Source organism: Acipenser ruthenus, chromosome 26 (assembly GCF_902713425.1).
Source record: "Acipenser ruthenus chromosome 26, fAciRut3.2 maternal haplotype, whole genome shotgun sequence".
Classification (NCBI taxonomy): Eukaryota; Metazoa; Chordata; class Actinopteri; order Acipenseriformes; family Acipenseridae; genus Acipenser; species Acipenser ruthenus.
The window spans coordinates 16,839,629-16,852,521 of NC_081214.1; the positions used below are offsets into that span (position 1 = coordinate 16,839,629).

General features: G+C 36.1%; 1 protein-coding gene across 2 annotated transcripts in view; it reads left to right on the top strand.

Annotated features, from left to right (window-relative positions):
• Positions 1 to 12,893, top strand: part of LOC117430251 (kelch-like protein 4) — a 99,002-nt gene that overhangs the window by 67,411 nt on the left and 18,698 nt on the right. For both annotated transcript variants that reach the window (XM_034050109.3, XM_034050108.3), the window contains exons 2-3: positions 7,426 to 7,599; positions 12,406 to 12,542. In XM_034050109.3, the coding sequence (XP_033906000.2) occupies positions 7,457 to 7,599; positions 12,406 to 12,542 (280 nt within the window). In that variant the 5' untranslated portion in view covers positions 7,426 to 7,456. The remainder of the gene's footprint in view (positions 1 to 7,425; positions 7,600 to 12,405; positions 12,543 to 12,893) is intronic.

Consider the following 12,893-nt stretch of genomic DNA (forward strand, 5'->3'; position numbering starts at 1 on the left):
ATACAGTACCCTCAATGTGACACTAAGTAAGGAGACAGCTGCAAGAACTGCTACAGTAGATACTACTCTGCAAGAGTTGATCTTCTCATGTGCCAGAAACCCATTTGTTCCAGTGCTAGCCTTGTTTCTATGGGTCAATCAGCCAAATTCCACAACTTCTTTCAAACAGACAGACCAGGCCTATGCTCCACATGACTAATTCAAAGATTTGTTGAGGTACAGTATATAGGGAGTAACAAGCGGTTTAGCTTGCCTTAGCAGACACAGAGGTTATAAATAGGCAGTATGTAGACCTGACATTGGGGTCGAATCCAGTCAGATCCAGAAGATAAACATCACTTTACTATTTTTTCTGGCAAACTTAACCAAAGCCACCAAGGTTCTCATCTGATTTGCAACCACTGAGACTTTAACATCTCTAACATTATGACAGCTGAACATCTCTGGACCTCTTCTACGGAATGATCACAAAAATAGAATGCATAGCAATTACATCATAATGCTACTGGTAATTTCATCTGATTTATCACCATCCATTACTGTTTACAACCCACTTACTCAAAGAAATTCAATCATGCTACTGCTGCACCAAAACACAAGTTTGGCAGAATACGCTGACTGCATTCTATAGTAGCAATGCACTCTAAACTATATGAATCAATAAGCACTAAATGTTCAATAAGCACTAAATCAAATTCAAGAACCCTGTTCATAGCAGTACAATAAAGGGAATGCTCTGCCAGTAAGATAACCATATGGATATGTACAGTACGGTATTTTTTTTAAAAGAGAGAGAACTGTTCTACAGTACATTGACAAACCCAATAAATTGCCAATGAATAAAAAGCGATTGTCTTTGTATTAAAACCAGTCAATTCATATGACTGTAATGCATTTACTGGAGTGCACATTCGTTTTAAATATTGTCCATAATTATCATATACAGCATATTCAAAATCCTCTCACTGTGACAGTACAAATGAGCATTGATTACAAACGCCCTTGTATTATTTATAGAGGACAGTGAAAGCACTGCATTCTCAAGTGTAACTTTGTACTGCCTGGCGGCTAATTGAATTCCAGTTACTCAGGCTGATCTATACAAACAGACCAAAGTGCTGATAACCTCACCTAATGCTATTAGAGATCACACTCCATTCACATGGCTATTAAATCTGTGTCAAGGAGACTATTAACTTTTCAGGAGAATATAAAATCCTGCATAAGGTCTATAAATGATAATAATAATAATAATAATAATAATAATAATAATAATAATAATAATAATAATAATAATAATAATAATACATTTATATAGCCCTTTTCATTTAAAAATCACAAAGCACTTCACAAAGCAGCATAAAAACAGACATTTCAATAGACAAACAGTAAGAACAACAAATCATTTACAGAAAGCCAATTGAAAAAAAGTAAGTTTTAAGATTAGATTTAAAAACATCAACTGAGTCACAATTTTTCAAATAGCCCGGCAGGGCGTTCCATAAGCGTGGGGCTAAAGAGCATAAAGCCTGATCACCCATAGTGCACAGATGAGTCCTATGCACAGACAAAAAAACATGGTTACCAGATCTCAATTTTCATTTAGGTATGTGATACTGAAGGAGAACCCTAATATAGGCAGGGCCTTGAGAATGTAAGGATTTATAACCTTTAAATCAATCCTATATTTGACTGGCAGCCAGTGGAGAGAAGCAAGGAAAGGAGATAGATGCTCATGTTTCTTGGTCTTAGTGAGAATACGGGCAGCACTATTTTGAAAATATTGTAACCTCTTGATAACCTTAGAGGAGATACCTGCAAAAAGAGCATTACAGTAATCCAATCTTGATGAAATAAAGGCATGTGTAAGCTTTTCTGCATCAGTCATAGATAATACAACTAACCTTTGGAATAAAACCCTGACATTGGCTTACAATAAATTGTAGACAGTATCAACGTGGGCATGCGAATTTGTATTGCATAAGAATGTCAAATAATAATTGACAGTTCTAGCAAACGGAAATAAATGTACTGTATCTGTAATTTATTATTTACTTTCAATTTATGTAAATTAGAAGCTGTTGACAATTATTCTAGAACCTTGATAAGGGTCACTGCCTTCTAATACTACCTCTTAGCACAATTTAATTTGCTGTTACCAACGTAAGAAAGTTCATTTGAAAAATGCACTTTGACTTGCATTTAGCTGAAACGTAAGTATAGTGGAGGTGCTTCTTCCCACATAGTATGTACTGTATGTCACAGCAACAGCAGTCATGTTTGCATAAAAAAAAGGTATTGTCTACATTAGCTGGTGAAATTTAAACCACTCTCTGTGTTGTTTCAGCAAGTACAAGTAGAATGTAGAATGGATTTTCAATCAAAACTGCCCAACAGGTCTTAAAAAATAAAATGACCAATAGTAACGACTAAAAATCGAATTAAAAAATAAAGTTCTGCTTCTGTGCTTGCCCTTTCAGTTCATGGCCCAGGAGACGTGTGACCCCGAGTGCACCACTTGTGATCCGTTTAGTGCTCACCTACTGCAAGTAACAAACCGAAGCCCCAAGGCATACAGAACTTATGGAATAGGTCGTTGAAAAAATAAATGCACTCAATCCTGTTCTGCAGGCCCACATTCAGGGAGAAGCAAGAAGGGAGTTAAGCCACTATTCATTCTCATTTCTCCATAACTACAATGTAACCTATCCACTAGCACATCCAAATGGTGTTACCCTTTCTTGTCTGCATTGCCATGTACTGTGTATTGCATATACAATGATTTATTTCTTATCTCATATACTTGGATATGCAGTGTATGCTCTGATAGCATCAACAGGATATAGCTGAGTTTAATCATACGAGACAGAGACTTCAGTGGCTTTTTTTCTTTGATGAGTTTACTGACACTGTAATGTTTCACCTTATAGCCTACAGCCTCTCTGTTTAGGGTTCAGAACTGAGAAACGTTCTGTCTGGGGAAACTGGAAGTGACACACATTTCACCGTAAGGGGGTTAAAACAGGTCTGTCACAGTAGTCATTTCCACTTTCTCATTGGAATGGTATAATAATGTAATAACAACAAAATAAATCATTGCATCTTTTGCAGCTGATTGTAATGTTGCTGCTTATGATTCCATTCAGCTGGTCTGTCCAGTTGGCACGCTGTCCTACTACGATCAGTACTGAATAGATTTGTATGCCAAGGAATATATTACACACTGTTTATGCATAGTTTGTTGAAGACTTGTTACACATCTGAATACAAATTTGTGTTTGGGCTTGACTGCCATATCTGTACAGCGATGTTCTGGATAAGTATTCATTTGGAGTAGTTCAGCACAAGCACGAAAACCCTGAAGCCAAATGGTGCCTGATGCACTCCTTCACCTTTGCTTCCCATTGCAGTATCAGACAACCTATTTTAATTATACCAACAATAAATGTAATGATTGATACTCATACGCATGACATTTTCATTTTCCATCAGTCTTGTCTCAGAGAAAAAGAGGCTGAATAAATCTTTGTTCTTATTAGCTCTCAGTATTACTGCCCTGCGTTTGTGTCACAACTTGACTGTAATTCAGAGCTCTTTCAAGCACTGGCAATCATCTATTATTATTTATTTCTTAGCAGACACCATTATCCAGGGCGACTTACAATTGTTACAAGATATCACATTATTTTTACATACAATTACTCATTTATACAGTTGGGTTTTTACTGGAGCAATCTAGGTAAAGTACCTTGCTCAACGGTACAGACAGCAGTGTCCCCCACCTGGGATTGAACCCACAACCCTCCGGTCAAGAGTCCAGAGCTGATTTCACAGATTACAAGCAATATGGCAACTGATTTTTTTTTTAATACCATAAAAATACAAATATTAATATATTTTTTGTAATTTGTATTTGAGATCTTACATTTGATTATAAAACCATGAACAGAATGACCTGAAGTCATTTTGTGATGTATGAGTTACTTATATTAATTAATTATTTGGAAGGGTTATCCTTTTATATCTAGGTTTAACTGTCTACACAGTGTTTCTAACAGGCAGTGTTGTCTGATGTTAAAAGCTTTATAACCATGAATGCAGACGAGCCTGACTACCCAGCCTCTGCCCTGCTACACATACATTTAAATGATCTACATTGATATTTATAAATTGTTGTTGTGTTGCCAGCAAATTGACTCGCTTCAGCACTTGACAGAGTACTAAATCGGTTAAGCTACCTTTCAGGTTACATGGCAATGCAATCCCAATAAGTACACACACACACACACACACACACACACACACACACATGCAACACATTGCTTTGTAACAATTCCATTTAAAATAAAGTTATCTTTATGGAAATGTGTGGTATATTTAAAGGTTAAAATAAAATGTGCTTCTTGACTTACACATATCATTATTTATTTCTTAGCAAACACCCTTATCCAGGGCAACTTACAGTTGTTACAAGATATCACATTACTTGGCTCAAGGGTACAGCAGCAGTGTCCCCCACCTGGGAACCCACGACCTTCTAGTCAAGAGTCCAGAGCCCTAACCACTACTACACACTGCTGCCCAGGGTGTGTTTTGATCTGCTGCAGCAAGGGTAGGCTTTGAGCATGTGCTGAACACCGTTAGCCAAAGGGGCAGTGGAGGATCAAGAACAAATTCATTTGGTTAGATTTCCTATACAGTACTCTCTGCTCATTAAATGGGCATGAGTGAAAGGCTGGTAACATGATACTGCCCTTCTGTCTACTGCTTCTCATTAGCCCTGCCTGACTTCTGAAGAGCTACTGAGATGGGGCTCTCACTGTTCAATATGCAGACACACTGAGTAGATTCAGGGAGAGGAATATGGCATTTTATCAGGTCTGTGTTAGAACCCTTGCAGTGTTTATAGATTTTCAGTCTTAGCTTTCAAAAGCACTGTTGAGTTACTGCACGATTAAAACTGCATGCCTGGGGCTTATAAATAAAATATGTTGACCCTGAGTATCCTGCATCCATCTGTACTAAGCTTTGGCTACAATGCTAATTTATTCCCTGAAACTCAGTTTGAAATGCAGTGGCCTTAGTTACACGCATTGCCTGTTTCAATTACAACATTCAGTCACACTTGCGAAATATGTAAAGGCATGATTCATATATTTCGTAAACAAAAATACATTTCAAGAATAACAGTACATATATATATATATGTGTGTTTTAAATGTAGAACTTAGGGAATATTTTTCACACACTTTTTCTAGTGCAGTGGTGTGTTTAAAGTGGAAAACTCATTCAAAATCCTGCTACGTTTTGAAGTTTGATTAAATAGCAGCAACCAGAAAATACAACCGGAAAATAGCACATTCCTGTATTTTAATAATCAACCTATTGAATCCAGCTTTGACTTATCCCAGTGGGATAAAGGTTGATCAAATCAACCCCTTAGTGCAGTACAGTATACACATAGCAGATTCATATCTATCAATACAATTAATTGTAATTGTGCAGTAGTTCTAGTCTTCTAATCTAGCTAAACATGATTATTTTATGTATGGATTATTATTCATGTGTTTCTGTTTTTAATAATGTATAGCTATCCTAACCCAATTCTACTGTAGATCTGAAGGTAATTTCATTCAGCTGGAATGCTAATAATCAGAGCCATATGCACAAAAAAATAATTTGTTGTAGAAATTATGAAGTACAAGGTTTATAATCAATTAAAATGATGCCATCGTGGTTAGAAGGCTACAGTAAATGATGCCATGTCCATTATACACATAGTTTCCATACATCGGTAATATAGGCTCACACTTAAAATGAGAAGGATATTAACTATTCCAAATGTGTCTATCTGTCTATGAATGTTTATAACATGCACAAATAAGCATTTCTATTATTTTAGACACTAACAGAACATGTCTGACAAAGTTTGTTGCATTTTTGTAGATCATGCAATATACAATTCCTTTAGAGGTGCATGTAAAAGGTTCATGGATGCTGAATGGTGACTTAGTGCCTCTGACCTCAGTTTGGGTACAAATGTATTTACAGGTACTACATCTTGGTCTATTGCATAGACGTGTGCCTTTTAAAAGTTCACCAGAACCTACATTTTTGCACACTGTAGTTATATCTTTGTGTACATTTTACCATATGCTGTCAGGAGTGATAACTAAATGTTTTACTCTGACTTACTAAGCTTCACTTGCTAATCTTTCCTAAATTTTCAGCTTGTACAAAAATATGCAGTTTCATAGCTTTCCATACAGGATGTACCATTTACATGATGTGACAACCAATATAAAAGCTGCAAGCAGATTTTCTCCATGAAGGACGTTTTCATGGAGAGAAACACTCTGCATGATTTGCCACCAGTCTAAAGGCTTTTATAATTCAATGCAATGCCATGCAAATGTGTAATCTACTAATCTGCTGGGAGCGAGGCTCAGCATTAGCATTCTGCTATACTGCCGGCTCTTAAATGCCAAATTCCAGCTGAAAGTGAATGTCCGTCAACTGAGAAATCAGTTTTAATTGGAGATGACATAGCTTGCTAAAATGCAACCGAAGCTTATTGAAATGTCATGCTGTTTTATTTTTATGGAAACAGCACTTACCTGAATGTTGGTCTTAAAAAAAAAAGTAAGTGAGGCCTCTGATGTCAAGCAGTTATCTCTCCTGTTCTGAAAGGTACTTATGTGATCCCAAATGCCACACATTATCCAACTAAAGTTAGCTTTAAATGCTGAGAAGAATTATAGGTAATAGAAGGGGAGGGTGAACAGTAACACTCGCATATCTCAAAAATATCCCTTCATTAGAACCTTCAGCCATGGCCAGCACTGGTTCTAAACTGGTCAGATGTGTAGGCTTTCATCTGGTAGAGCCGGTTCAAGAGATAGCATTGCGGAACATCATTATGTCTATTATAAAAATAGTACATTTGAAGGCACTTAGGCTGAGAAACGGGTTATTTACTCCATTTGGATTCAGCGCTGGTCCTATTTAAAAAATAAATATGTAAAAATGATTCTAAAGATTTGTTTTAAAATGGGTTGGAGCTCACCCCCTAGCTTTTGTAGTAAACTAAAACTGACTAGACTGCTGTTTGTAGTTAAAGAGTCCACTGTGTGGGCTTTAAACCTGTAAAATAAAGCATCTTCCAATTCTTAACTCGTATTAGCCACCAGAACATGACCTTGCTATTTTTGACTGTGGGCCCCATTCAGAAAGTTTACCTTGTCAGTTATTTAATTCAGCACAATGTATGAGTTAAATGGTATATGTTAGAATAATTGAGTTTAATATTGGCATTATGGGCTAAACTTTCTATTTTAATACCATGTCCTTAAAATACCCCCATGTTTTTCTAAGCTTAATTTGAATTATTGCTTTAATGACTGTTCTTTTTTTTAATCTCTGCAGGTTATCAGTAAGCAGCTACTCTGACGCCAGGATGAACTCCAACTGCTCTGATGAGTTTTTTCAAGCCATGAATCATGCCGAGCAGACTTTTCGCAAGATGGAGAACTACCTCCAACACAAGCAGCTGTGCGATGTCCTCCTGATTGCGGGAGATAATAAAATCCCAGCACACAGGTAGGACTTTAGACAAAACTAGCCTGATGCATGCTATTTTAAAATATATTTTTAAACACATATTAATGTTTTTGCATTCATTTGGTATACATTATTTGTTATATCAGGATTATTTTGTTGATCAAAATTGGTTATTTTGCAAGAAACAAAAAAGCTGATTTCTAAATTGAGATGCATATGTGCTGTCCACTGCAGCTGATAGGCCAATCCTTGGTTTTCTTCCACACTCTCCAGAAAATCAACCTTGAAGATGCAATTTGCTAGAAAAGTACCTTATATGTTTGATATAGCGCCCAATTCATATTAGGACCCAGTTTTACTGGCAAAAGGTTAATAAGCGCCCAAGCTCTTGATGATATCACGTTGGTTAATGTCACACTCTGCTTACTATCAAGGAAATGTAACAGTCATACAATTGATTTCCAAACCACTTAATATCACTTCAAAATGCCTGCATCAGCTGTACTGTATTATCAACACGTGCATGTACCCAGAACACAAATAACATTTTCAGTTAGGAGAATGTAGATAATATAAAGTGCTTTTTGAGTTCAAGACATGTTGATTGGTATACTTTATTAACATTTAATTGTAGATAAACTGCTGACTAACTCCACTACACTGCAGTATACACACTGTAGAATCCTCTATTAGCACCCACGGTACTGCATGTATCTTTAACTCTTTATTCATGTAACCAGAAGCCTAGAATAACTCAACTGATTTTTAAAAACATGTTTAAGTAGTCTAGGGAAATACAACACTGTCTCTCTGTATTACTGTTAGGTAAGTTACATTTTCAGCTCACCATAAAACTGAAGACCCCAGAGAAAACAAACATATATAGAAAAACCACAAAAACAGCCATCTACTTCAGAGAACTTTTGAGAGAGGACTGTAAATCTTGTAATTCAAGAATGGTATTTCTTTTCAAGGATTGAGGATCTGTACCCGGTACAAATAAATAATACAACATAAATATAAAAAATATTTTGTTCTGGTTTCCAAACCAATACTAGCTCTGTAAAAAAACAATTAATTGTTTTATGCATTTAAATTTCAACGTTAAAATACATATGGCCTCCTATATTCAATTGATCTAAACAGTGACAGATCTAATTACTTCGTGACGATAAATAAAGAGTCCAGGCTATACAATTCAAACATCCAACAAATCATATTAGTATCTCGTTAATTTATACTGTAAAAAAATAAAATAAATAAATAAATAAATAATTATTTCAATGATAGAGGTATTTATTCAGTCATTGTTTAGATTTATTGAATAGACCTTATGTTGTTTACACCAAGTCCTGAAAGAATAAAATAAATAAACACAAAATTCAGAAGGTTAAGAAGCACATTTCAGCTTGTTAGGTCCTCGGGAGACAGATGAGTTGAGAGCAAAATAATGAATCCACTAATTCCTCTGCTGTCTTCTTAACTATCTCTTGAGGAACGGCTTACCAGCTGAAATATAGCTCCTGACCTTTTCTTTTCCTCTTCTGGGATGTTTCCTTGATCCTGTTTTGTTGCTCATTTTTAAACATGGTGTGAACCGCATAGCAGAATGGCATACATTACAGTACGTACAAAAGGAACAAGATTAGTTTGGGTTTATTCCATGTTCCTAATTGGGTTCCTAACATTGATCCTTTTCCTGTCTACCCAAAATATAACCCTTTAGAGGAACATGTGTTTTATGTTGACTCTGGTTTTTCATTGAAACATCATGATACCTGTTAATTGGGCAAGTCTCAGAGGCTTTGCCGCCTGATGTGATAACTTGCATTGTTTGTTTCAGATCAGCTGCACAAAAACTGCCTCACTGAGTCGGCAGAGCTAAACAATGCTCAGTGCAGGGATGCTGTTTATAAATCCATTCTTAACCTGCATTATAGACTACTTGGGATCTTTTAGCCAATCAAAGCACATGTTTCACCTTGCATTCCATAACACACCATGGAGAAACCCTAGTCATGATATGAACTGTGCCGCTTTCAGTTTTTACCGTGCTGTATTCTCCACATCAGAACGGTTGATGTCAGCTGCTTTAAAAAGTCATACCTGAACCATCTCTCTGAGTTCAAATCCAAAGTCCATTCAAAACGGTGACATCACAATCGGCCCTGTACCTCAACCACGTAGCAGTATTCTCTCTTTATCAACCTTTTCCCTCTTTTCAATGAAATTGACAATCGCCCAAATAAAGATTGGTAATGGTTAGAAAACAAATATAGCTGAATTGACTTCTGTATTAATAACAAAGCAGAATATAATAGAGTTATAGGACGGCCAATGTCTGTGTGTGGTTTATTAAATGGACCAAGGCTTTCAGTGCCACCACATCTTTTTTTTTTTTTTTTTTTTTTTTTAAACGAATGACAAATCACACATGTATTTGTAATACTACGAGGATTCCTGGACAAACACAAGGTCAGGAAAATCTAAAACTAAAATTAATTCATTCACATAAACATTCATAAATACGTTAATACATGTAAGAAAATGCCTCCACCCTGCCAGATACAGCCATATAAGAAAATCTTAGGACTGAGCGGTGGCTGGGGTGTTAAGGTTAGAAGAGCTGTAAAGGAAAGCTCTCAGGATGCCTGCCAGCACAGTCTCACTGTAGGGTCACCTTTTGAGCACTAAATTGACAAAATAAAAAAAAATAAAAAAAATGTCCTTTGTTTTCTCAGTTTCACCCATTTCTCCTGTATTTGTTTTCCAGACGTTATTGTTCTCTTTTAAACCCCTCCCCTTGGTTTCCTCCCCGGACTGGACTGAGGAAGCATCTCTCTATCCTTTGTTGAAATCCTGCATCCAAAATAACACAGTATACACAGTTACTAAAGACTGAAATGTTTTGTTTCAATCACTGGGAATGTGGTGCTCAACAGAGTCACTTCCAGGGTCAAGTTAATAGTTTACATAGTATAACAGCTGGTAATGCTTGATCATATAAAATTCCTGACATTTAGAAAAAAGGGCAACTCTGCTTAGACTGTTTATTAGGCTGGTTTCTTTTTTGACGATTATGTAGTGTAATTTAATTAGTTGCACTTTACATTAAGGCATTTTTAGTATTGATTTACTTTAATTTGGGCTATACTTTTTTTTTAAATTTAAACTGCATGCAATATTAGAGACACTAAGGAGTTACGCAATAGTTGCAAACGAGTCGGAAGTCTTGGGTGAAATGTACTAGACAAGCACAATGCTATTTGCGACTTTTCAGGGAATGCTTTGCGGCAGCAGTTTTTCTTTACGGTTCAACCTTAGATGAATATGTAATTACGGGCGTTCCCACATAAATTCACAAAAATGGGGTGAAGATAGTTATTATAATGAGATGTACTAAAGCTGCCGGCAATTGTGACATGTACAATTGCATCAATTTGTTAAGAACTTTTGAAAGCACGTTTTAAACAGTTGCAATAGTTGCTGGCATTTCCTAGTCCGCTTTTTCTCGTGTGGTGCCAGTTGTGCTCAATGCATTTGAGGCGAACACCCAAGTACCTAATTTTCATGACAATAGACTGAACGCATGTGTTGCTAACCCCTCCCGCTCATTCTGAGCATCTGTATAGGATCGTGATCTAGTTTGTGTTTATTGTCTCGGCTACTAAGTAGGCTAAGTTAAAAATAATAATAATTAAAAAAAACACTAAAATCATTTAGTTTCAATTAAAAATAATCTTTTACTCGCATTGTACACCCATGTGTACAATGCAGCAGCATGATTTATTTTGTGTTACTGGTAGCCTACAGGCTAAAGTAAAAAGAAAGTGCGCTAGGTAGTCATTTGATTTTACTACTGTACTGTATATTGTATAGGCCTACTGTACAGATTTATATTTTTACATACTATAAAGTGTAGCATACCCAAAACACATTAGTGTTATTTCAGAGCAATGCTTTACATTTAAAATGCATTGAGCACTATAGATGTATGTGTGTTATCCCAGAAATGAGTTTTAATCATACAGTATTATCACTTCTACACATGCATAATTGGCATGTTTAGTAAGTCATTAAATGATGTAACCTTTAGGGCTGTATCTGAGCAAGCCTGTGAAAGGTGGGATTTCTGTAATGAGGTCAGTGTAAGAATTACCAGGGGTGCTCTTGGGGTATGCACCAGTAATTGTTTCCCCGCTGAAACAATGCCTTCTAAGTAACCAAGCTTTACTCTCCTTATGACTGACATGGTCTGAATGTTAACTGCATTCCTTCATGCTACCTCTTGAAGTAGGACCTAGAAGTGTAGTATTGAAATATCTGCTAGGAACTACATTTTCTTCACCAATAACTTCAGAAAAATAAACCTGGGTCATTGTGCTTCAGTGACTACAACTGCTCTGGTGCCCTCTGAGTAAAGGTAGCAAAATGATTGCTTCATTTTAGCAGGTGAAAAGAGACATTGCACTTGACAGCAGGAATAGAGGTTGCCCATTGATCTTAAGTCCCCCTGAATGGCATGTGGGTTGCAGCAGTGAATAAGGCTTTTCAAATTACTGTAAATTGAAATAAAGTAAATGGACGCAGTATGCAGAGTTGTTTGATTTTACATTTCTCTGTCATTTGAAGGCGATCACATTTTCAGGTTAGCTTAGCTTTGCAGTTCACTTACACTAGTTTGTAATTGCTCAACAGAAGTATTTTTTTTTTTTTAATCACAGTTAGAAGAATATTTCCATCCTTTTTAACTTCATAGTAGATCATCTGTAAATGCTGAATTTTCTTTTATACAAATGAGAAATAACTAGGAGGATAACCTTTTTGTTTTAAATGTGATTGCAGGCTTGTTCTCAGTGCAGTCTCAGATTATTTTGCTGCAATGTTCACTAACGACGTACGTGAGGCAAAACAAGAAGAGATTAAAATGGAGGGTGTGGATCCAGATGCTCTTAAAGCTCTTGTACATTATGCATATACTGGTGAGTGCTAATAAAATGTTTATGACTTTGCATGAAATCAATACACATTTTTATTAATAAGTAAAGTACAAACGCAGGAGCTATACATATCTGTTGATGCCACTGGCTCTTGTGTTATTGGATAGGAAATACTAATTTATTTGTATTGTTAGTATGATAGATTGATGTGAATCATGCTTTTATAAAAGCCTAGCACAAATATTAACATGAGTCCACTATAATTTACAAACAACGGATTGGTTTTCAGAAAGGGAACAACTGGAGATTTATTTTCACAAATTCAACCAGCCATTCTTTATGTCCTTCCTTTGAGTATAAACCACTCTTAACAGTTTTAGTGTAGGATACTAA